Source organism: Episyrphus balteatus, chromosome 1, assembly GCF_945859705.1.
Source record: "Episyrphus balteatus chromosome 1, idEpiBalt1.1, whole genome shotgun sequence".
NCBI classification, from domain to species: domain Eukaryota; kingdom Metazoa; phylum Arthropoda; class Insecta; order Diptera; family Syrphidae; genus Episyrphus; species Episyrphus balteatus.
Genome location: NC_079134.1, coordinates 144,996,003 through 145,019,270, shown reverse-complemented (window position 1 = coordinate 145,019,270; position 23,268 = coordinate 144,996,003). Strand labels below are relative to the sequence as shown.

Sequence of the window (23,268 nt, the reverse complement as noted above, 5' to 3'; positions counted from 1 at the left end):
TCTTACGACGTTATCACGTAAAATCATCGTCCGTAAACCGGCTTTACAGATAACCTCTTTTTTCAGTGACAATAGTTTTTTTAATAAATACATTTTTAATAGCAATACTTTGTTTTTAATTTGTAATGGAAAATAATGTATTAAAAACACTATTTTTAAAACCCTGCTATGTATATGCTGTAAAGCCTTAAAAAAGTACTCTTTCTTTACAAATTTTTTTAGTAATGCTAACTAACGTGAAAAGCTTCGAATCCTGGACAAAATCAACATAAAATGGTAACAATATAAGAAATGTTTTATTATTTTACCTAATGGCTACCCAACCATATTCACACCTCATTAAGTCGACAGTGCAAATCATTAACTAGATTCTAATATCACATAATTATTGTACACGAGTTAGAAACAAAATTACATTAAAGTTTATCGACTCACTGTCACTAATGATGAATTTAAATTCAGTGAAAAATTCAACAAACATGCATTCAAAAAAGTTATTGCTCTTCTTTAGCTTTGGACTCCATCTAAAATTATTTCAATATGCCGGATTGTTAGTTCAAGGAGTAAATTACATGAAAAGATTTCATATTCCAACTTTAATAATTTATTTCTACATAAATAGGAAAATGTAAACGCTATATTCAGGAAAATCGAATGTACAGACAGTGATCCAGAATTACTTGCTGATAATATAACATGTCGAGTTAAGGCCATTAGTCGCAACTTGTATCATTTAAATATGCATTTTTGGGTAATTAAACCAGCGGATAATTTAATCGTAAATATTTTTTTGTCGTAACCTAATCTCAGCCCAAAAAATTAAACATTTGAAAAAAAAAAAAAATCATTTCAGGTTCGTATAAAAGTTTTTAAGAAAAATAACACTTTTCAACCTTTTCTGATCGATATTGAGGAGAATTTTTGTGATTTTCTTTCAAAAAAACATGTCTCAGTTTATATGAGAATTATTGGTGATATGTATTTTCCATATTCCAATGTAAATAAATCGTGTCCATTAATGGTAAGATGACTAATAAAATTAACATACATTTTTTTTTTTTAATTTTTTTTTTTTGTATTTTATTTTTAGGGAGAACAAATATTTAAGGACATGCCTCTTAAATTAAATAAAATACCTTCGGTGTGGCCAGCTGGAGAGTATCGCCTTGATTCTAGATTCTTTAGAAATCATAAAAGTGTGCTTACAATTCGTTTTGGATTTTATGTGCCGGCAAGTTTAGGTGAAGGAATCGGTAGAAGATAAACATCTTGAGTTTTGTAATCACTCATCAGTAACCCAGTAGAAATAAATTGAATAATAACTAAAATAAAAGAATAGTTTATCATTTTTTGTTTGAAGTGAAAACTTCTTTAGTATCGTAGTGATTTGAAACAAGATGAAACGAAAACGCGACACGACTTCAACTTGTTATAACTTTTTTGTTTTAATAGATAGATGAATGAAATTTGTACTGTAGATAGGTAATTAAATAAATTATAATTGTACAAAATTTCAATTAATTTCATATTCAAAATTCGGAGATAACAGTAAAAAGATGTTCTTTTCCAACACACATTATATCTTTATTATATCTTTTGATCTAGTGCACATACAAATTTGATTTAACTTTAATACGCATGCTGATAACATAACCTTTTATTTGATATATCACACATAACGTTACGTGCTCTACGTTACACAATCTTAAATTGAAAAAAAAAATTAAAAATACCTCAAAACACTTGTGGAGATCTGTTGGCGATGACCAGCTACCAGTGTAGGAAGTACCGTTATCTCAGTTTGAAATATCGACATGGTTGACTTTAAAATATTCTAACTTCTCTTGTAGACATCTTTGAAATAAGATTTATGCATCATTATACAAGGTGAAACAATAAGCTTTCACATGGTATAAAATTTTTTATAGGTTGTCAAACAAAAAAATTGATTTAATAACATGAGAACATAAAAATAAATATTTTTTTGCTTTTTTTTATGAAATTTCATCGAGTTTAAAAAATTCTAGCTCTTTTTGTAGATGTCTCAAAGACTTGATCGATATATATATTTTGAGCTAAGACAAAAAGCTTTCAGATGATATAAAATTTATATAGGTTGTTCTATAAAAAACATGGATTTGAAGGTGATAGAATAAAAATAGGTAGATTTTTTCTATTTTATTTTTTTTTGCAAGAAAAATTATTTTTTAAGGTTTCACTTCTACCACGTGTTAATTGCACACATGATTTATTTTAATTTTTTTTATTTTTTAGCATTTAATTCCATACTTCGTTTGAAAGTCAAAACTACTTAAATAGTATAGTAACTAAAGCAAATTATTAGGGAACCCGGCCGAACAGCTCTGATTTTGACGACTTTTTTTTCAAACGTAGGTAATTAAAAATACTTTAAAGTCTATAGATTAAAAGTTGCCGGTGTTGCCGTATTGTTTTTTAAAATTAAAATTAAATTTTTTTTGAACAAAACCATTTTTTTTGCTTAAATTTCATAAAACAAATGATAGCAAAACATTCTCTAGGTAATTTAAGGGAAAAAAAGTAAAAAGGAGTAAGGGGCAATCGTAAATAAATGCAATTTTCTCACAATCTGACTTCAAACACAAAAAAAATATTTTGAAAACAACGGCAACACCTACAATATTTTTAAATACATTTTTAAAAAGCCAGAAGCTCATTCTTATCTCTTAAATTTAAATCCACTAAATTTAATGAAGAGTTTTTGAAAAAATGGTCCTCAAACTCGGAATTTAAAAAAAAATGTTAAAAAAAAAATTTTAAATGACTTTTTTCCAAACTTTTTCTAATAAAATATGAATTTATTTTTAAACAAATATTGGCCATTAATATTATCAGTTGAATTCCGAAGAGGAAAAGGTAATATATATTACAGTTTAAAAAAAAAATTAAAAATTACTTCAATTTCAATGGGTTTTTTTGATAAAAACTGAATTTTTGCATTGAAATAATTGATTTTCTCAAAGACTTTGGTAAATAAGAACTTAAAATTTTTGCTATTTAGCTTTCAACAGTAAGGGTTATTAAATTAATAAAAAATAATTTTATATTTAGAAGTTGAACTTTAAAAAAAAAATAAGTTAAATTTTTTTCCAAAACTTCTATTCAAAAAAGTTCTTCGAAAATGAAATACTTTTTAATTTTTTTCATAAACCGTATACATATTGACACTTCCTTTTATAATTTCAAATCATAATAAATGTGGCCAAAAAAAATTGAAAATAAATGCATTTTATATTACGAACAAGTTTTAAAAAACCACATGTTAAAATTTTTTCAATAATTTTTTTTTTTCAAAATCTGAGTTGAGTTACCATTCTTTCAAAAGCCCTTAATTCAATTAACTTAATTTTAATTTTACAAATATGACTAAGCTTCTAGCTTTTTAAAAATGTACATTTAAATATTGTAGGTGTTGCCGTTGTGTTCAAATATTTTTTTTTGTGTTTGAAGTCAATTAATAAGAAAATTGCATCTATCGCTTGAACTATGGAAGATTGTCCCTCACCCCCATAAATTTTTTTTCCTTGAATTTCCTAGACAATCTTTTGGCGTCAATTAATTTATGAAATTTAAGAAAAATTTTTGAAAAAAATTTGTTTTTGTTCACAAAAATCTTCAATTAAATTTAAAAAATCAAAACGGCAACACCGGCAAATTTTAATCTATAGACTTTAACGTATTTTTAATTACCGACGTTTAAAAAAAAAGATCATCAAAATCTAAGCTGTTTGGCCGGGTTCCCTAATATTGCCAATTTTTGAGCTTTAGTTACTCCACTAAAAGAGCTTTTTTGTAATTTGAAAATAAAATTTTATTCTGGTTTTTAAGTTTTAAATACATTTCTTATAAAATTACTTGTTTTTACTACATCCTAAATGAACAAAATTTTTCAAATTATCTTATTTCGAATGTAAATCGTACCTATAGAATATTATTTCATTTGATTTTCGAAATGAGGTAATTTGTGAAATTTTCTCACTACACTAAATGCAATGTCATTACAAACAGGCTATTAGTTAATTTTATAAGAAATTTATTAAAAATTAAAACAAAAACATAAAATTTGTTTTTAAAGTTACAAAAACTTCTCTCAGAAAAAAAAACTGGCTATTAAAATTTTTATCTACGTACTTTTTGGTAGCGGGCCAAAATTCTGACTTCAAAGTTCTGGTTTTCAAAATTCTTCTTTTTTAACCCTTTGTTGACTGTCGAAAATTTTTTTTTTAAAGCATAGACTGACTTTTTTTCAACTAACATCTCTATATTCTTATTAGAAACGATGTTGTATAATACAAAATATTCCTTTTCTTATACAATTTTTTATATATCCTATATTAATATTTGATAAATTAACAAAGCAATTATTTTTCGAAAATATTTAATATTAAAAAAAAAAAAAATTAATGTGCATAGAAAATGTACCTAATCAAATAAGCGGAAAATTTTTTCGAGAAGATGGTTTCACAGAATTCTGCATAATATTAAAAAAAGTGTTTGGAAAATGTTAAAAAACGAGCGCTGTTTAACATTTTCCAACCCCTTTTTTAATATTTTGCAGAATTTTGTAAAACAGAATTATGAAGAGCTGAATTTTGAAAGAATTTTTAGCCCAACCCTATTATTTTTAGTGTAAAACCGGAGCAAGAAAAGAGTTTGTTAATGTTAATTTATGCGCTGTGTCGTATTTATACGAATGAAAATATGTCATTTAATTTGACATATTGTCCAGGCTACTTCAGCTATGACGTGTTAATATGCAATAAAATAATAACTTTTTGACACTTTGTTATTAAATTTTTTCACTGATACTAAATAATTGACATATATTCATTCTATTTCACTAACTGTCATTATTGTCGTTTACACGACACCATTGACAATATTTTTAATATTTATAATATTTAATATTTTCTGTCGTCATTTTTTAAATGACAAAAATAATAACAAATATTTTTTTATCATTTACACGTGACAAAAATGATGAAATTTGTTCATTGTATAAATGCGGCATTAGATTTCATTTCACTGGAAACCTCATCTCCAAGAAATCTACACTGAATAAAATCATCCAATGTAAATCGAGACTTTTAGGAAGAAGTTTGGTCTGTTTGAATTTGAATACCTACTAAAAATCTGCACTGGAAAAATCGCTCAATGTAAATCCTGCGTTTTTTTTTTTTTTTTGTCAGTCATCGTTGGTGTGGGACAGCCATAAGATTGCAAAACTTTGAAATTCAAAGTGATGCATAATGAAGGGACGATTCAAACAATTCTTTTTACTAGAAGTGTTCTGAGTAGAAAAAAATAAGGTCTAATGAATAGTTTCGACGGATTATATAACTTTTGTATCTAGAAACCATCATAATCACACTATTTTGTATTTTGAATCACTCAAATATTACATAAAAAAAAAAATTTCTAAACTGATTTGCCCGTAAGTAAAATGTTGCGTGTCTCATGCAAGCAATTAAACAAAATCTGATCTGTCTTTAATCGATAGGTTTGTGCGTTTAACAAAATTGATTTTAATTGTGGAAAATATCAATCTAAAACTTAAATTGCTTTTCAATAAAATATTCACAATATTCACACTGTTTTTTACTTACTAATTATTCCAAAAACGAATTTTTATTTTATAGTGATTCTTCAGTTTCATTTGTAAAATGAAGATCTACAGTGTATTTTTAATTACAACTATTTTTGTCGCAGTAGTTTATGCAAAGGTAAAAATATTAAATTTTTTTAATTTGGAAACACAAAACTTTGAGTTTCAACTTTTGGGCGCCATCTTGAATTTTAGTTTTTAACAAAAATCTCGGTTTCTTTTGGTCGTAGAAAAACTGTTTATATCAATAAGTATAGTAAATTTAATTTTCTATATTTTATGTCTTGACAATTTTTTCGATATTATCGATATTGAGAAAGTTACAACCTGATAACTTTTTCATTAAAGCTTATTCTTGCATTTTGTTGCTACTATTTTTTTTTTCTATTTTTCCAGGGTAGAATAGCTTTGACCGTTCAAAGAGTTATATGCGATATTCAGGATCCTACAGCGATTGAAATTGAACTGTGTTCGGTAAAGGCGATCAACAGATCGACAACTTTAATGAATATTATAGGAAATTATACAAGGCCAATGCATTCTTTTATGGTATATTTGTATTTAAAATTTTTTTTTTTAAATTCAATATCATTTATTTTATTAAATATTTAGATCAATTCACAATTATTTAAAAAATCTGAAATCAAATATAGACCATTTTTGGTCAATGTTACCGATGATTATTGTGATTTTATGTCCAAAAATAAAGGTGGAGCTTATTTGAAAATTGTTTGGCCAATTATTGTGGATTATACAAATATGAATCATCCATGTCCTTATTATGTGAGTTTTTTTTTTTGTTTGATTGAAGAAGAGTTATAGTAATTTTGTTTTTTTTTTTTTATAAAAACAGGGTTACCATTATATCAAGAACCTTCCAGTCGATGAAGATAAAATACCAGCTGTATGGCCAAGTGGATTATTTTTATTAGACGTTTTGTTTTATGAACAAAATGGCACCAAAATCAACAAAATACTCTTATCACATGTTTATTTTGAAATTAAGCAACGTGCAATTTTTTAATTTATACACATAAATAGTTAATTTAACAAGTAGATCAGGTTGGGTAAACTATTTGTTGTTTTTGAAAATAAAATTTGTTTTTGAAGTTCTCTAATTGTTAACTCTGAAATATAATGAATTATGTAATAAAATTATTATTTTTTATTACGAGAAATAAAATTTGCAGGATCTCACATTGTACGAACAACTTCCATCGATAATTAGGTGCCATATCGCTGGCTGAGAATTATAGGGTTGTATGTCAACTCACCTTAGTTTTGAGTAAATCGATTTCAAAGTTTTTTAAGGCTGGTTTTTGGATAAAATAGTTACATAGCAGTGAAGTATTGATGCAATCTTGTAAAGGACCCTAAAAAAATCATAAAACCATGAAAAAAACATTAATTTCACCACAAAAAAGGATTCTATGAGCATTTTTAAAAAATGACATAGAACCTTTTCATGAAAAAATTTGTAAAAAATATTTGAAAAAGGTTCTATGTTCAACATAAAACCTTATAGTTATAAAGAGCTTACATGTAATAAATGCATTTTATATGAAAAAAGTGACTTCATCGTGAAATAGGCTTTGATTTAATTTAATTTTATTCAAGTTTTGCACAAAACAGTCAAAATCTATTTTAAATAACAGAACAAAATACCACAAATCACGTTGTAGCATTTATAGAAAACAACAATTCCTACTTTTGTTGAATTAGGTACACAGAAAAAGACATGCTAAAAACATTTAGAATTTGTATTAAATCAATCGGATTTTTGCATGCTTTTTTGCCAGAAAGACAGTCGTCTTAAAACAATCATCTACGGTACAAAATTTATGCCAAAAAAAATTTAAAGTTTGTTTAATCTTTTTATTTTAATAAGTACATAAAATTAATGAAAAATCATTTCAATCTTAGAAGGTATCTACACTTAAATTTTCTTAAGAAGAAAATTTTTATTAAAATGAAGTTCACTTTGATTTTAAAAATGTTTAAACAAATTTTACTTATTTTTATTAGAAATCTTATTAATTTAAGAGGATTGGATTTTAGAGGAGTATCATCTTGATTCTAAGTTGCTTATTTGTCTCCATGTATAACGTAAGTAAATTTGCTTCAAGTTAAAAAAAAAGTTTTATTCGATGAAACTATTAATAGACATTAACTAATATAATTATAAAGATGAATAACGAAGAGTTCACTACGGTTAAAAGTAAAATCTTGACCTTTGAAAAAAAAAAATACTCAATTTTCCAAATACCACTAAAAATTTGTTAATTTTTTTGTTTTTTGGGTACTAAGGTGACTTCTTTTATTTAAAGCTAAGGAATCTAAGTGTTTCTTTAACTTTTGGTTTATTAATACGAACTATAAAATTCCCAACCTCGATTATGAAAAAACAGTTTTCAAAAAAATTACTTCCAATTCTTGGCACACAAAAAACATTATTTTAATTTAATTATGATGCAAGAATATCTAAGTTATGAATTATTGCAAAAGTTAAGGTTGGATAGTACAAATTTTTTGGTTTAAAGAGTACAGAACGAGATACAAAAATTCTTTGCTGTTAAGCAAAAGCCCGTCCGCTAACTTGATAGTTGATAGTCAAAAACGACGAATTATGGAGCAAAATCGTCGTTTTTGACTGTCATTTATTGACTAGTAAGTTAGCCGACTCCATCCCTGTTGTTCAATACCATCAAAAACATCAAAAGATCTTTTATTTTTACTTTAGTTAGAAAAAAGATCGTTTCCATAAGATTTCATTTTGAAAAATTTGCGTAAAATAGTTCTATGTAACTTAAATCAATGTATTTTTTTGTTTGAAAAAATCAGTAAAAAGGTTCTATGTTGCAATTTGAATAACATAGAACCTTATTATATTAATACATGTATGTGAAATCATGAAAGTTGTATGTCTTTTTTACCTGTGCCGTCGCCATTCATTTTTTTCTAATTTTTTTTTTAATTTTATCTAAAAGCCGTTGAAATTACGAAAATTTTGGTGTATAAAACTCATTTTTTGTATTTTGTATGAAATACACCCTTATAATTCTCAGCCAGCGATATGTCGTACGTTTTATTGGGATAGCTAATTAAGTTAAAGATCCCGCTGAATACACTGATCTGCAAAATTTAACTTTTTTTTTCTCCTTCAAATAATTTTTTGATATTATAAAAAATTAGACTTTTCTAAATCTAAATATGGTTTCAGAAAAATTCTATCAGATACCATTTTTGTAAAAATGATTTTTGAAAAATTTCGGTGGTTTCTAAAAAATCAACCTTTTAGATTCATTTGAACTCGCGCAAAATTAAAACTATTTGTAGCATTGAGCTCAAATTTGGAGGACTTATTCCTCGTAATATGGCCTATCGATTGACACCAATTATATCCTTTTACATTAATGTTTACTCATATTTTAAAATACTGATTTACAAAAAAAGCAGAAATATCGAAATCCTTCACTTTTTAGTAAATCTTACATGAACATGTAAAATATCAACGCCCATTATATTTAATAAGTCAAATATGTAAAGAAAACCATAATAAAATAAATTAAACAAAATTTTTACGTGTTTTGTAATTTTATATACTACTAGCTGACCCGGCGGACTTCGTTCCGCCATTTTTTTTTTTTATTTTTAATTTTCGACTCTATATAATTAGTTAACATTTTAAATGAAAAAGGGAATCAAAACTTGAAAAGTTCGTAAAATGAGTTTAAAAATATTCACTTTTAAACTTTTAGCAAAAGTGGCCTATGTAAAATATGGCCTATGTTAAAAACGGCCAAAAAACTTGGGACAAAAAAACTTGTTTTTCCCGTTATTCGGTCAAAAATCATTTTAAAATTTAAAAATTTGTAAATGCTTGCGCATGACTAAAGCCTATATTTCCTATAAGCTTGAGATTTTTTGGAGGCTTATAAAAATTGCAAAAAAATTAAAAACTACTCAAAAATGTCCCTAAAAATTAGGTTGTTTTTCAAAAATTCAAATTTCAAAATCCAGGGCCTATGAAAAAAATCCGTATAAGACGCCTAAATTTTTTTCTTAGTATCTTTCCAATCGTGTAACTCAAGTTTCCGTAAAAAATTTTCCCTACCTTTAATAAGCCTTTTGTCGAAGTTCTACCAGATGTTTTCACTGCACAAATACCTTCACAACTTAGTTTTGAAATTTTTTAGAATTTTTGCAATACCTTTTTCAACCTTACAATAAATTTATTTATCATTTAAAAAAAAAAATTCAACTCTACAACTTACCATTTAGAAAATAGCCTCTATTTTCAATGTTTTGTTACCCCTATTTAACCTATAAAATCATTAATTTTTTACCTTAAAACCTTCTACTCTTATTCCCCTTTGATTTAAAAAAAAATAAGCAAAATAAGTTACCCGGTGTGGCCGGTTAGCGAACGTACAAAAAACCAAACTTTAATATATATAAAAAGCAAAAAAAACATGTTATTTTATTTTCTCACGTGTTATCAAATGAAAGGTAATATTATCAGGATGCTCAATAAAGATAAATCAAATTTTTATAAGCTCCAGATCAAAAGATGTAATATGTTGAAAAATAGAGTTTTATTTTACCGTTATTTCAAATTTGTCATTACAAAATTAATTGAAACTTTGTACAAATATGTATAGTCTTGCCCATTATCTATCTACACTGTAAATTTTATTCATTTATCTATTGAAGAAAAAAAGATACAAATAAAAAACTGTTAAAAACGCACAAAAAACATGGGACAAAAAAAATTTTGTACATGCATGCGCATGATTGAAACCTATATTTTCTATAAGTTTGAGATTTTTTGCAGACTTTGAAAAATTCCAAAAAAATAAAAGACTACTCAAAAATGTCCCTTAAAATTAGGTTGTTTTTCAAAAAATTTTATTTCAAAATACAGGGCCTATGAAAAAAATCCGTTTAAGACCCCTAGTTTTTTTTTTTAATATCTTTCTCATGGTGTAACTAAAATTTCTGTGCAAAATTTTGCAGACCTCTAATTAGTCTTTTGTCGAAGGTCTATCACTGCAAAAAAACCTTCACAACTTGGTTTTGAAATTTTTTTGAATTTTTTAAATACCTTTTTTAACTATTGAATACATTTGTCTATCATTAAAAAAAAAAGTCAGCTCTTTACAACTTACCGTTTAGAAAATAGCCTCTTTTTTCAATGTCGTGTTACCTCTATTTACCCTATAAAATCTTAAATTTTTTTTGCCTTAAACCTTCTCCTCTTATACCTCTTTGATTTAAAAAAAAAAATTAAGAAAATAAGTCAGCCGGTGTGGCCGGTTAGCGAACGTACACAAAACCAAACTTTAATATATACATAATAGATATTATATTACAGAATTTTTGGGGGGCAGCTTTGAAGTGTTCTCCACTATTACAGTTTCAATGATGATATTGATTGATGCGACTCTTACAACAAGCTTAATCCTTATTTCATATCCTATAAAAGAAAAAAAAAATAAGTTCGTAAATTTAAATTAAAACAGCAACAATATTTTTTACCAGTAATTGTATTGTTAACACAGAAACGTTCAAATTCAAATGAAGTGAAGAAGCCAACTAAAAAGGCCAAAGTTTAAAATTTCTATGTATGTTATATATTTTTTTTTTATTGCTATAAAAGATAGCAATTATTATTATTTATGTTAAGCAAGCATGTCGATAGATTTTCAAACATGATAGTTTCACCTTTTTAAACAAATTTTGTATGCCAAAATGAATAATGGTTTTGTTAATTGATTTTTTTGATTTTATATTTTTTTCTGTGTTGTTTTTTTTGAACATCCAGAGAATCAATCAACTAGTTACTTTAAAGTTGTCATGTTTTTGTTTTCATAATTTAATATTTAGAATGAAATTGCTACTAAATTCAAAATTATTATTTTGCAATTATTCAAATATTTTTCTAAATTTATTTGTAATTGTTTCATTGAAAGGAAATAAAAAAAATGATGAAAGGAATTTGTAGTCAATTTAAATAGAGAAATAGACATAGTTGCATTGAAACGGTCAAAAATTGATCTACGAATTAATCCATAAATTGTCTGAAAAATAGAAAATCTATTAAAATGTCAATATTTCATTTGCACTTTAGAATTAGAATACAAATTTAAAGTAGACAACTATTAAATACAAAAAAAAAAATGGATTTCTATTGCATTGCATTGAAAAATTTAGATACAACGATGCCACGAATTTTAAGTTTTGTTCATTTTAAGTGTTTTCACAGGAATTGACAAAATGTACGTATGTTATATAGCTTTTGAACTACAAAGTTGCAAATAAGCAAGAAAATGTGCTGAAATAAGTACTGTAAAATATTTAGAAATGGATTTTGATTTTTTGGAAACAGTTAATTTTTCCCTAAAATAATAATTCAAGTAACAATTAGGTAATTTAAAACAAGGTGTATTATTTTACTTCCACTCTTTTATGTCAAAGAAAAATTGCATTGTGAAAAAACGCCCAAAATTGTTCTTCTCCGAAGAACATATCAAATCCAATCGATAGTTGCCAGTTGGCCAAAATTTTGGTAATTTATCAGCATCGATGGGCATATCTTTTAAAATTCCATTACCCTGTTATAAGAAAGAAAATATTTAAATTATTTGGGCGCACTAAAATTTATATCAATTTTAAAATTTCATACAAAATAAGGACAAGTGTGATTCATATTCGCGTAGGGCATATATAAAGGTGTTATCATTTTCATGTAAGGAGATGCAAAAGAGGCTCCTTTCTGAGTAAAAGATTTACAATAATCGATGAATACATTTACCAGAAAAGGTCGATAGCTTATTTCGGATTTTTTCCAAAGTTGTGCATTTATCTGAAAAAGGACGAAAATAAGAAATAAATGTATGTAACATTGAAAGTTTAATTAGGTATTAGTAACTTACAAACAAAGATGAAATATTTTGAACAAAATGAACATTTATGTTGACAAGCGTTGTTGTACGATTTATTGCCTTTACAAAGCAGCGTACATTCGAAATAATTGATCGATCATCAATAATGCAATTATTCTTCGAAATACGAGCTGATATACTGGCCTGAAAAATACAAGTTTAAATACAAGGACTGATTTTATATTATTTGACAAAAATTCAAAAAAATTACTAAGTAAAAATTGGTTTACTTTAACACAATAAATGAACCCCACTATTCCGACAAAAATGAGAACTTTTTTCAAGATTTTCATTTTTCGACTCTGGTTCCTTCTTCTATGCTAACATTGATTTTATTTGTAATGCTTTTAAAATGAATTAAATGTCGATTTAATTTTGTTATGAGAGTCTTATCATTATAATCATGCAAAAAAATTATTTTAATTTATGAGTTAAAATTAGACCATTAGTAGGTAGGTTAATTGAATTTTAATTTCGTTCTTCAAAAAAAAAAAAAAATGCTGTAAAAAGCAGTTATTGTAGAACTTATTTAGAACTCAATATGAACATGTAGAAAAGTCAAGTCCGAGGGAAATCACAATTTATACAGGGTGTCACAAAAGTTAACGTCGAAACGAAAACGGTAGATAGGGTAGGTGATGACAGTTATCAAAAAAATTATAAAAAAATCGCATCCATGTATTTTGTGAGTTATGGGCATTCGAAAAAAAATCGAAAAATGGTCACCTTGTGACGGTTTTTCATGTGCCTTGACTACAAATCTTAATTTTTCTTATTTTTTTTCTTTTGTTACGGAACCTGCTACCAAATACATTCAAAAATTTTAACTCAGCTGCATCAGTTTTTAAGTAAATATTACTTTTTTGCCCAACTAAGTCCTAAACAATTTTACATGACTCTACTTCAATGAACCGTAGTGTAAGAAAAATGCACTACGATGTTTCGGCAAGTTACCCTTGCGCACACATGCAATTTTAGTCGCGCGATTATTTTTTTTTTAAATTACTTATTTTGAAAAAATTGGAATACAGGCCTTAAATCTCACATAGGGGCTTTAAAAAATGTAATTGGTCTATTTGCTGCCAGCAGTAGTTTATAAAAAGCCCCTATCTGGTAGTTTGGACTTTTTTAAATTTTTGTTTTCATGATTTTGCCTAGGTATTACACATGTCATACATATAAGTAAATAAGTATAATAGGAGGTGAAAAAGAAAGAAAAGCTAAAGAAATAGTTCCAAAAATCCTAAGACCAAAATGATACCCCGATCAGACGATTAATTTACGATATAAGAAACTTCAAAGTTTTCATAATAAAGTTAAATTTTGAAAAAAAAAAAACATACCGTTTTTGGATATTTTTTCTTTTTTTTTTTTTGAAAATGTTTGATTTTTCTTTGGTTTATCTGGGATACTTTAGTATAGTTCATAAACTAACAAAACGAATTGTTGACATTTTGAGACCAATCCACAGAATTCTATTATACCCAAATGTAAAGTTGTTACCAAATTTTTTTTCCACTTTTAAACAGACCTGATATTTTCATAAATTGTATTTTTTGTAGAAAAAAAGAAAAAAAAAGAGAACAAATCTTTTCAGAATTTCCCAGGCATGTTCTATTGAAGTTAAGTCCGAATTTTCGGGTGGTAAATCCAAGGTTAGTATACAAACGTCTTGAAGAAATTTTGATACCACCATATATGATGTAAGACAAGGTAGTAATAGGTTATTTCTATATTATACTAAATCTAAATAGGGTGTGTATTAAATTTGAGCTTGAGTTCAATTAATTCTTTAAAAAAAACATTGATTGGAGTTCACTTTGTAATTTTTTTTTTTTTTTTTTTAATAAATAGAACATTTTTTGAAGTGGAATTTTAAGCAAATGAAATATTTCCATCATCTTTGAAAAATACTGCAACAAAAGGTATGTTTAGAATAATAAAATTTTCTTGGGAAGTAATTTAAAAAGTTAAGTAAAAAAATTCATTTATTGCTTCTGAACTATTCAAAGAATTTTTTTTTTCTTATTTTCCTAAGAAGTACGTTTGAAATTGAATGGAAACTTAGTTTTGAACTAAATTCAATTTTTCAATTAAATAAATATTACTTTCAAAGGAAATCTATATGAACTTGTACGTTCGACTTTGTACATTTAAAAAAATACTATTGTACTTTTGCGTCTATGATGTTGAACTTTTATCTTGCTATGAAATATCTCCCATCATAAAATATAAACCAATTTTCCAAATTAAATACGTTTAATATTCCATTTCCTTCAAATGGCATTTAATTAAATTCCACTTTAATGTTAAACAAAAATCAATTATTTGTTTTGTTTTTAGATTAACACTCTCTGATAAAAGTAAAACTTTCAATTAAATTTTATAGCCAAAAATTGATATTTAATTGAATTCTAATAAATTACCAACAGTACAAAAAATGTCACTTTTAGTTGTGATCCAGAAACGATCCTCAAAACATGAAGATCTTAAAAAAAGTTTTAATTTTAATCGGAACATTGGGTTTTCTTTATTACGTTAATGTATTTAAATTTATAATTTTTTTTTCTTAAATATTTTTAAATTTACATTTAAACAATTTCTTAAATTTAAATCATTTTTTTTTAGGCGAGTATTGCAGTTCGTATTAATAAAATAATTTGCAATGTTCATGATCGGACAACAATAATTAATGAAAATTGCACTGTAAAACCGTTAAGTCGAACTACAACCGCTGTCAACTTGAATGGTTTTCTTATTCGAAATGTGACAAATTTGTTTGTAAGAAGAGTCATAACAATTTTTATGATTTTTTATGTTAAATTAAAATATATTTTTTTCATTGAAAGATAAATGCGCAACTTTGGAAGAAATCTGAAATAAGTTTTCGACCATTTCTTGTAAACGTAACTGTCGATTATTGTGAATACTTTACAAATAAAGCAGCAGGAGGAGCTTATATGAAAATTGTTGCTCCAATTTATATGCCTTACACAAATATGAATCACACTTGTCCTTATTCTGTAAGAAATTTATTGAATTTGTTAATATTATTATGATTTAAATGTTTTTTTTATCTTTTATTAGGGTCACATATTTTTAGAGGATTTACCTATCGATGCTGAAAAGTTACCAAACTTTTGGCCACCTGGTAATTATCGATTGGATTTGTTGGCATATGAAAAGAATCGAGGACGTTTAGTCACAATTCAGGTTTTCTTTGAAGTAAAGGAAAACAGAGGAAAACTATTTTGATCAAATCAAATAGTCAAGCGAATTGTAAACTTCATATAATAATTATTTGTTGTGTAATGGTGAAATAAAACTCAGAATTTTTTGATGATGTTTTTATTGGGTCAAATGTAAAATTTTTCATTTAGCATTTCGAAAACTCCTCTAGTACAAAAATTACAAACTTCTATTTTTCAAATTTTCAAATTTTCAAATTTTCAAAAAAAAAAGTCCAAGGTTTACGCCTTGCCGAATAAATGCATTTAAAGAAGATCATTCCAAATCTATCCAAAGAGATATCAAACAAAAGGTCTCTTTGAGCTGTATTAACAAGTGAAAACAAAAAATTTCAGCGAGTCTAGTTGGTAAGTTATTTGCATCGAAACATATATTTTTTTTTACATTTTACCATGTGGATTTTGGAAACAGATATCTTCGGACCAATGCGCCATTTTGAATGAAAAAAATTGGTAGATTTTTCGGAATCTGCCTAATATACCTATTTCAGTGTACCGAAGTTTATCACTTTTCGATAAGATATGACCACGCAAATCATTTTTGACGAAAAAAGCAAGAAACGTATCACTCTGTGCCTAAGTGCTTTATAAGATGTTAGAGTCCATCGAATTCATCGGGTTCCTTATTGTTATCACTTAATGTTATTAGCAAAAGAAACATATTTGGTGACAGTGTGACTAGAAATTCGTCTGACAATCTTTGTCCATGCGGACGTGCCATTTGTACCCTTTCTATGAGTATGTTGCTTTTTATAATAATTTTTGAACCGTCACTTTTCATAGAACCGTTTTCCTGATTTCTAATTTTCACCTAAATGACTAAACTGAATCAAAAAAAAATTGGTAGGTAAATGTTTAAAAAAAACTTAAAATTCGTTCTTCAAATGTAAGAAACAACTCTTTAAAAGAAATTGAGCTCCAAAATAGATGTGCATTTTAATTTGTTTTATAAAGACGCATTTTTAGAAAAAAATTTTAAAATCGTTTGAGCTGTTTTCTAAAAAAGTAATTTCTTAGAAATAATTTTTTGAAAAAGAATTTTAAATAAATTTGAAATAAGTACCTTTTTTAAGAACCTTTTAATAAACACGTTAAACTAAATTTTTAAAAGTTTCGAAATTTTTTTTTAAAGTTCAATAATTATTTTTTTTTTTTTCAAAATTTGAACTAGAAATTTTGAAGATAGTTTGAAATTCAAAAAAGTCCAAAAAAATTAATTCCAAAAACCCCTCCGTACAGTATCCAAAAACTGCTACATACCAAATTTGAATTTTTTTAACTCAATGTCAAAAAGCATTCCAAGAATAACATGGTAAGATTTTGGTTGAAAATATTGATAAATAGCACCGTTATAATAGTCGCCACGAAAGGCCTACACACGACACACGCGGCCCTTGTCCCATCTGGTACTCGGTTATGGCACATCTTAACAAAAAAAATACAAAATCAAGTTATATTTAAATAGCCATTTTCTATTTATTAGAAAAATTATGCTGAGACGTCAAACACTTTTTTCATATTTTGCCAACATTTTTCAAGCTAAATCTTAAAAAAAAAAAAAACTAATCCAGATGTCAAAAAAAATCCTACGATACATTGTAGATTTTATTTTTAAGAATATTCATTAAAAATTTGAAAGCAGTAAGATGATTAGTTTCCGAGATCTCGAAGGTAAAAAAATGTAGCTTCGAGATTAACGCAAAAGAAAGTACCTAAGTCAACCGACCGTAATGGGTCGATTTTCCTTTCGAAAAATGCCTGTAACTTGGCCAATTGAGAATGTTTCGATACGCCATGGGTCTTAAAATGTTCATTACAATTAAGGGGATAATGAAATATAAATTTAAAAAAATATGAACAAGTATAAATTTCAGGGTGGCCAGACCCCTTAAGAAACTTTAATATCAATTTTTTTTAAGTTTTCAAAAAATATTTCTGGAATTTCTTAAAGTATTTTAATTTTTTTTTGAAAATAAATTTTTCGTGTAGGAAAAGTTCTGTGATGGTTTGAATGAAAGAGGCATAAAACACTATTTTGTAAGAAATCATCTTTGCAAAGCTTGTTAAGGACGCTATAGATATTTTTATAATGTATTACTGATACTTCTAAATTTTACTGCACTGATATATGTGGTTTTTATTTATTTATTTACATATTTGTCTTAACATTTATTTGTTTCAAAATTGAAAATTAAGTTGATCAGGTCGTTCGTTAATGTCCATGTGGACTTCAATTGTGAATTTTTTAATATCCTCATTAAATATACTGACATCCAAACGATACAATCCAATTGGCCAAAGTGATGGTAAATATTGTGGATCCATTGGAAAATCTTTGAGAAAAATTTCTCCCTGAAGAAAAAGAACTCAATTTATTAAAAATATTCTTTAAATAAAATTATATAATTTTACACTATATGGACAAGAGTGATTTAAGTTTGAATAAGGTCCATACATTTGATACAACAATCGTAAGTAAATGCTGCCTCTGTTATTTTCAAAAAAGTCACAATAGTTTTCTTTAGTGCTAATAAGAAATGGTCTAAATGTGACGTCAGTTTTTTTAAACATTTTAAAGGAAATCTGGAACGATTTTGTTAGAGGAAAGACTCATGTACGAAAAATCATATTTTTATCTTCAAAGATTAATTTAACTTACAAACACATTATTTAGAGGTTTTGTTAAAAAGAATTGAACGTTTCCAACTGAAAGTGTTCTATTGATTGTATTAGCCCCACAAGTAAAATTGTTGGCAACTTCTACATTATAAGGGGGCAGGTAGCAAACCACTTTAACAACTTTTAGTGTATTGTGCTTCTATTGGGAAAATAATAATAAGTAAATTAATAAAAAAATATAATTTATATTAAAGTAGACATTTCCTTACATCTGCAAATGCATTTGTTGCAAATATAACTAAAAGATATATTAAGTTCTTCATTAAAGCACTTTTTGAATAAAAACTGATTTCAAAGTTAATTGTGTACTTTTGACTGAGTATCACAAACTAAGTCCAGCTTTTGTTGATGGAATTATAATTACCTAGCTATACCACTTTTGATTTTTTAGATAACTGTTACTGTATATTAACAATTTTTTAACAATAATTGATCAAACTTAACTAGAAGTAGCCTTTTTTAACATGAAATCAATGAATAAGTGAATGACTTCTGTGTTCTGATTGTAATTTGATTTTGTGGTCCACACAATGAAAGATTACGGGTTTTTAAGCTGTTGCATAGATTTTATAGCGGGCTTTGAGCGCGGGGACCGAATAAAGGTATTTCGCAACGAAAAAAAAAATAACTAACTCGGGTGGAAGTTTTAATTTTGACATTATTGTCTTTAAAAAATTTTAACTTTTTTGAAGTTGTCGTACAGATATGGTTGAGGCATATTTTTAATGGTGAAATGCAAAGCTTTTCAATTATATAAAATGTATTATAAGTTATAAAATAAAAGAATGAAACAAATCAAGATGAAAGAAAATTTTTTTTTTATTTTTTTGATAAAAATTAATTGCATTGAAAAACATGTAGTAGGTTGCCATGTAAACATATTGACAATATATGATGTGTGGAGAAAAAAAACTCAATTTTTGTTCGCTTTTTTTCAAAACATAATCGGCTTTAGCTATGGTTTAATTCCTTAGAAGAAATATAAGGCTTATTGAAGGTATAATTTTTTAATTCCGATATATTACTATAGGGCAAGTTTAGGATTCGTAAAAAAATTTTAGAAAAATTTTAAATAACACATTTTTGGATTTTTAAAAAGTATTTCCAATTTTTTTTTTGAAAAATTAAGTTCTTGAAAAATTTTAAAATTTCGTTTTTATGTGTAGATTAATTTTTTTTTTCAAAATGGCATAGGTACCAATTTTTTTTTTTTTTTTTGAAAAATGGTAGGTACCTATAAAATTTGTATAAATAAAAATCTATTTCTTTTAAAACGTTTTTCTACCGTTTTTCGAATTTTTTTTTCTAAAAATTCGTATTTATACAATAAATAAAGTGTAAAAGATAATTTTAAACGGTGTTTTATTAATTATTAAAACCGATTTTATTTTTTTTACTCTACTTATGAAATTCCTTGAAATTATCAAATTTAAAATTTTTCCTAATTTTCTTGAATAAAAAGCTTTAATATAAGACTTATTATTACCATAAAATGCACGAATGGGGTCGCACGTACTTGATGACGTACGACCCCAGTCGTGCATTTTATTTTGTATATTTTTCATATTAAAAAAATTGGCATATGAGAAATGCTATTTTTTAATTTAATTAATTTTTTAAATGTAATATGTATTTTGCTTCAAAAATTATAAATTATTACGTTTGAACGTAAATTTATCGTCTGTAAACCGATTTTACAGACAACCACTTTTTTTTTCTTTGATAATAATATATAATTGTAACTTGAATTAATCTCAAAGAAAAAACTTAATTATTATTAAAAAAAAAATACTGCATAAAAATGAAAAATAAATAAACAGTTAAAATAGCATAAGTTGATAAAAATGATGTGCAATAATTCTACCGCGGCAGTCCCCGAGCTGCACAAATTTTGTTGTTGTGATTTTTTTACTCAAGTGAAAGAGAATATTTATGCATCAGTTAGTTATTATTGAAAATAATTAACTACATATACGCACAAAATTGATTAAGTCATTAGCAAAGGTTAACAACAGATAAATTTTGATGAAAAAACTTATAACAATACAACATAATCAGTTGCATCAAAAATAATTATATTTCAATCAAGAGAATATATTTTTGTTTAACAGTAAAAGAGAATTATTTAAAGTCAAAAATAGTAAAATCATTTTAAAAATTGCTAAAATGAAAGCTTTAATAAATCTGACTATTTTTATAACAGTTTTTTATTTTGCTCAAGGAGATGTAAGCAAATTGTAACCTAATTTAATGTTAACGTTTTAAGTACTTATTTCTTTCATAGGTCAAAAATACAGGAAGAATGTTAAAAACACGCTGCACAGTTTTTGATCCAAACGAAATTACCAATGTTAAGTGTTGGGCTACTTCGTTAAATCGAACATATTCAGTGTCAAATGTTAAATTTACTGTAATGAAATCTTTTAATAATGTTTTTGTAAGTTAAAAGGTGCAAAGTTTTACTTTTATTAGATTAAGACCAATCTAATAATATGTTTTCAAATAATTCCAGATAAACTTTAATTTATTTAAAAAAACTGACGTCAAATTCCGACCATTTCTTATCAACATCAGAGAAGATTATTGTGCGTTTTTTACACAAAACAAAGGCAGTTTATACATGAGAATTATTTATAAAATGTTCGAACATAATTCAAATTTAAATCATTCTTGTCCATTTAGTGTAAGTAAAATTGTATATTATTTTTTAAATTTTTCAATTTTTAGTAAATTTTTTTTAGGGAGATATTGTAATTAAGGATGTTCCACTGGATGTTAATTTATTTCCATCTATTTGGCCAACGGGCGCTTATCGTTTAGATGTAAATATATTCAATTTGGAGATAAAAAAAATTACAATAGAATTTCACTTTGAAATTAAGGAGAAATAAAATCACAACAACTATTTTTGTTTAAATTTTTAATTTTGTTAAAAAATGTTTCTTAATGGAGCTAAGAGAGTCTTTTTTTAATGTGTCTCTCGATGGATTTGGAGATTTTCTAAAATGCATTTTTTCAGCAAGGGGTCACCTTTGGATTTTTTGCGAAAATCTAAAAATGACAAAAATTTAGATCTTTGATTTTTAAACATTTATTTTTTTTTTAAATAAGCAACAATTTTGACAACATTCATTATCAATTTATATTAAAAAAATAGAGAATATTAAGTTGCCAAATGTGTTTATTTTTTAAGTTATACTTCTTTACAGTGTGAAAAATTTACTTTTTGACAAAAATGTCAAATTGATTAACTATAGAAACCTTAAAAATCTCTAGCTTTCATAATTATTGTTAAACAGTTTTGCTTGCTGTTAATGTTAACCGAGTGTTGACCGAGTGAATTTACATTGTACACACACTCATTCTTTTCGAAGTGTGATGGCATACATAGAATTTTTTTTCACATCAAATTTTTGACATCAGATTTGAATTCAAAATTCATCAAAAAAGTGTGTTTGTTTGTAGTTTTGTATCATAACATGTTTTTTTAAACATTACTTTAAAAAACATTTGGCAACTATGTAACGTCAAAAAAGTCAATTTTTTTTAAAGAAAATTGATAAGAAAGTTGTCAAAATTGTTCCTTACTAAAAAATTATACTGAATAAATAGCTCTTAAAGTGTGTTTAACAGATATCAAGTAATGCATTCGTAAAAGAAAGATGATATAACAATTTTTCATGATATTACGATGATAGAGAATGTGGAAAAAGTGGGTCTCAAAAATCCGCCTGTCAGTCTGTCTATCGGTCTGTATAAATAGCTGCAGCCTAAACGGATGGACCGATTTACTTCAAACTTGGTACGTAGCAGTTTTTAGTTCCTGGTCAGAGGAGTTTTTGGAATTATTTTTTTTTTACCAAAAATAACAGTGCCTGTCATATAGCAATTTTGGAAAATTTAATTTTCTCAAAAATGGCTCCAAAGAATTTGATAAAAAAATTGGAGTATAAGTTCTTAGACAAGGTCTATCTTTTCATGAAAATTTTTTTTTTTTTTTTTCATAAATCGTTATTAACGGTATAGGGTATAGCGATAGCTCCCATAGAACTGCTTTTTTTTTTTAATCTGATTTTCTCCCAGACGATTTGCTTGATTTCAACGAAATTATTTAAATAAAAGCACTTTTATAATTTATATATAAATCAAAAATTAAATTTTGAAAAAAAATAATTTTTGGAAATTTTTTTAGGTGTTGATTAATAGTTGCCACTGAATGGCATACCAACTTTATTTTAAATTTTTTTTTTTTTTTTCAAAAAATTACCTATTAAAAAAATTAGTTTGTTGAAAAACGGGTCTAACAATTTTGAAAATAATTTTTCTAAAAATGCTTACTTTTTTTGCAGCTTGATTTCATTTGAAAAGTTTTTTTTTTTTTACCGACTTCCAAAAAGGAGGAGGTATATTCGTCTGTATTTTTTTATTTTTTTTTTTGTTGCGTTTGTTACCTCATAACTTTGGACTGATTGAACCAATTTTGATACTTCTTTTTTTATTGGAAAGCTGGTGGCTGAAATGTGGTCCCATTTCAAATTCGTTCAGTTCTGGCCATAGAAAGTATTAGAAAAATATTAAAACCTAGTTTTGGAAGTCGGTTTTGTTTTTTGATAGAAAAGATTATTTTCATTTGAAAAACGAATTTATGTTTTTTTTAATTTTTTTTATTTTCATATATGTATCTACTAAATTCACCAAATTTGTATAAAATTTTAACATTTTGAATTCCAAGAGCAAGTACGTGCGACCCAGT

General features: G+C 26.1%; 2 protein-coding genes and 2 long non-coding RNA genes across 4 annotated transcripts; all 4 read left to right on the top strand.

Annotated features, from left to right (window-relative positions):
* The first annotated feature begins 474 nt into the window (after positions 1-474).
* On the top strand, positions 475-1,302 carry LOC129907825 (uncharacterized). Its single transcript, XM_055984203.1, has 4 exons — positions 475-563; positions 623-778; positions 854-1,021; positions 1,091-1,302. The coding sequence occupies exons 1-4, from the start codon at positions 480-482 to the stop codon at positions 1,262-1,264; spliced, it is 582 nt and encodes a 193-aa protein (XP_055840178.1). The 5' UTR covers positions 475-479; the 3' UTR covers positions 1,265-1,302.
* A 4,400-nt stretch (positions 1,303-5,702) lies between these two features.
* Positions 5,703-6,707, top strand: LOC129911178 (uncharacterized). Its single transcript, XM_055988890.1, has 4 exons — positions 5,703-5,762; positions 6,041-6,193; positions 6,257-6,427; positions 6,498-6,707. The coding sequence occupies exons 1-4, from the start codon at positions 5,703-5,705 to the stop codon at positions 6,666-6,668; spliced, it is 555 nt and encodes a 184-aa protein (XP_055844865.1). The 3' UTR covers positions 6,669-6,707.
* A 7,714-nt stretch (positions 6,708-14,421) lies between these two features.
* Positions 14,422-15,949, top strand: LOC129907875 (uncharacterized). Its single transcript, XR_008771193.1, has 4 exons — positions 14,422-14,513; positions 15,217-15,369; positions 15,438-15,611; positions 15,676-15,949. It is a non-coding gene; the product is annotated as an uncharacterized LOC129907875 (long non-coding RNA).
* A 1,079-nt stretch (positions 15,950-17,028) lies between these two features.
* Positions 17,029-21,182, top strand: LOC129907876 (uncharacterized). The gene is made up of 3 exons (XR_008771194.1): positions 17,029-17,148; positions 20,800-20,952; positions 21,028-21,182. It is a non-coding gene; the product is annotated as an uncharacterized LOC129907876 (long non-coding RNA).
* The last annotated feature ends 2,086 nt before the right edge of the window (positions 21,183-23,268 follow it).

Excerpts from the sequence above, each read along its gene's own strand:
- LOC129907825 (XM_055984203.1), top strand. The coding sequence starts at position 480 with ATGCATTCAAAAAAGTTATTGCTCTTCTTTAGCTTTGGACTCCATCTA. Across the intron at positions 564-622 it reads CCGGATTGTTAGTTCAAGGA|GAAAATGTAAACGCTATATT; the intron begins GTAAATTACATG and ends CTACATAAATAG. Across the intron at positions 1,022-1,090 it reads ATAAATCGTGTCCATTAATG|GGAGAACAAATATTTAAGGA; the intron begins GTAAGATGACTA and ends TTTTATTTTTAG.
- LOC129911178 (XM_055988890.1), top strand. The coding sequence starts at position 5,703 with ATGAAGATCTACAGTGTATTTTTAATTACAACTATTTTTGTCGCAGTA. Across the intron at positions 5,763-6,040 it reads TCGCAGTAGTTTATGCAAAG|GGTAGAATAGCTTTGACCGT; the intron begins GTAAAAATATTA and ends CTATTTTTCCAG. Across the intron at positions 6,194-6,256 it reads GGCCAATGCATTCTTTTATG|ATCAATTCACAATTATTTAA; the intron begins GTATATTTGTAT and ends TTAAATATTTAG.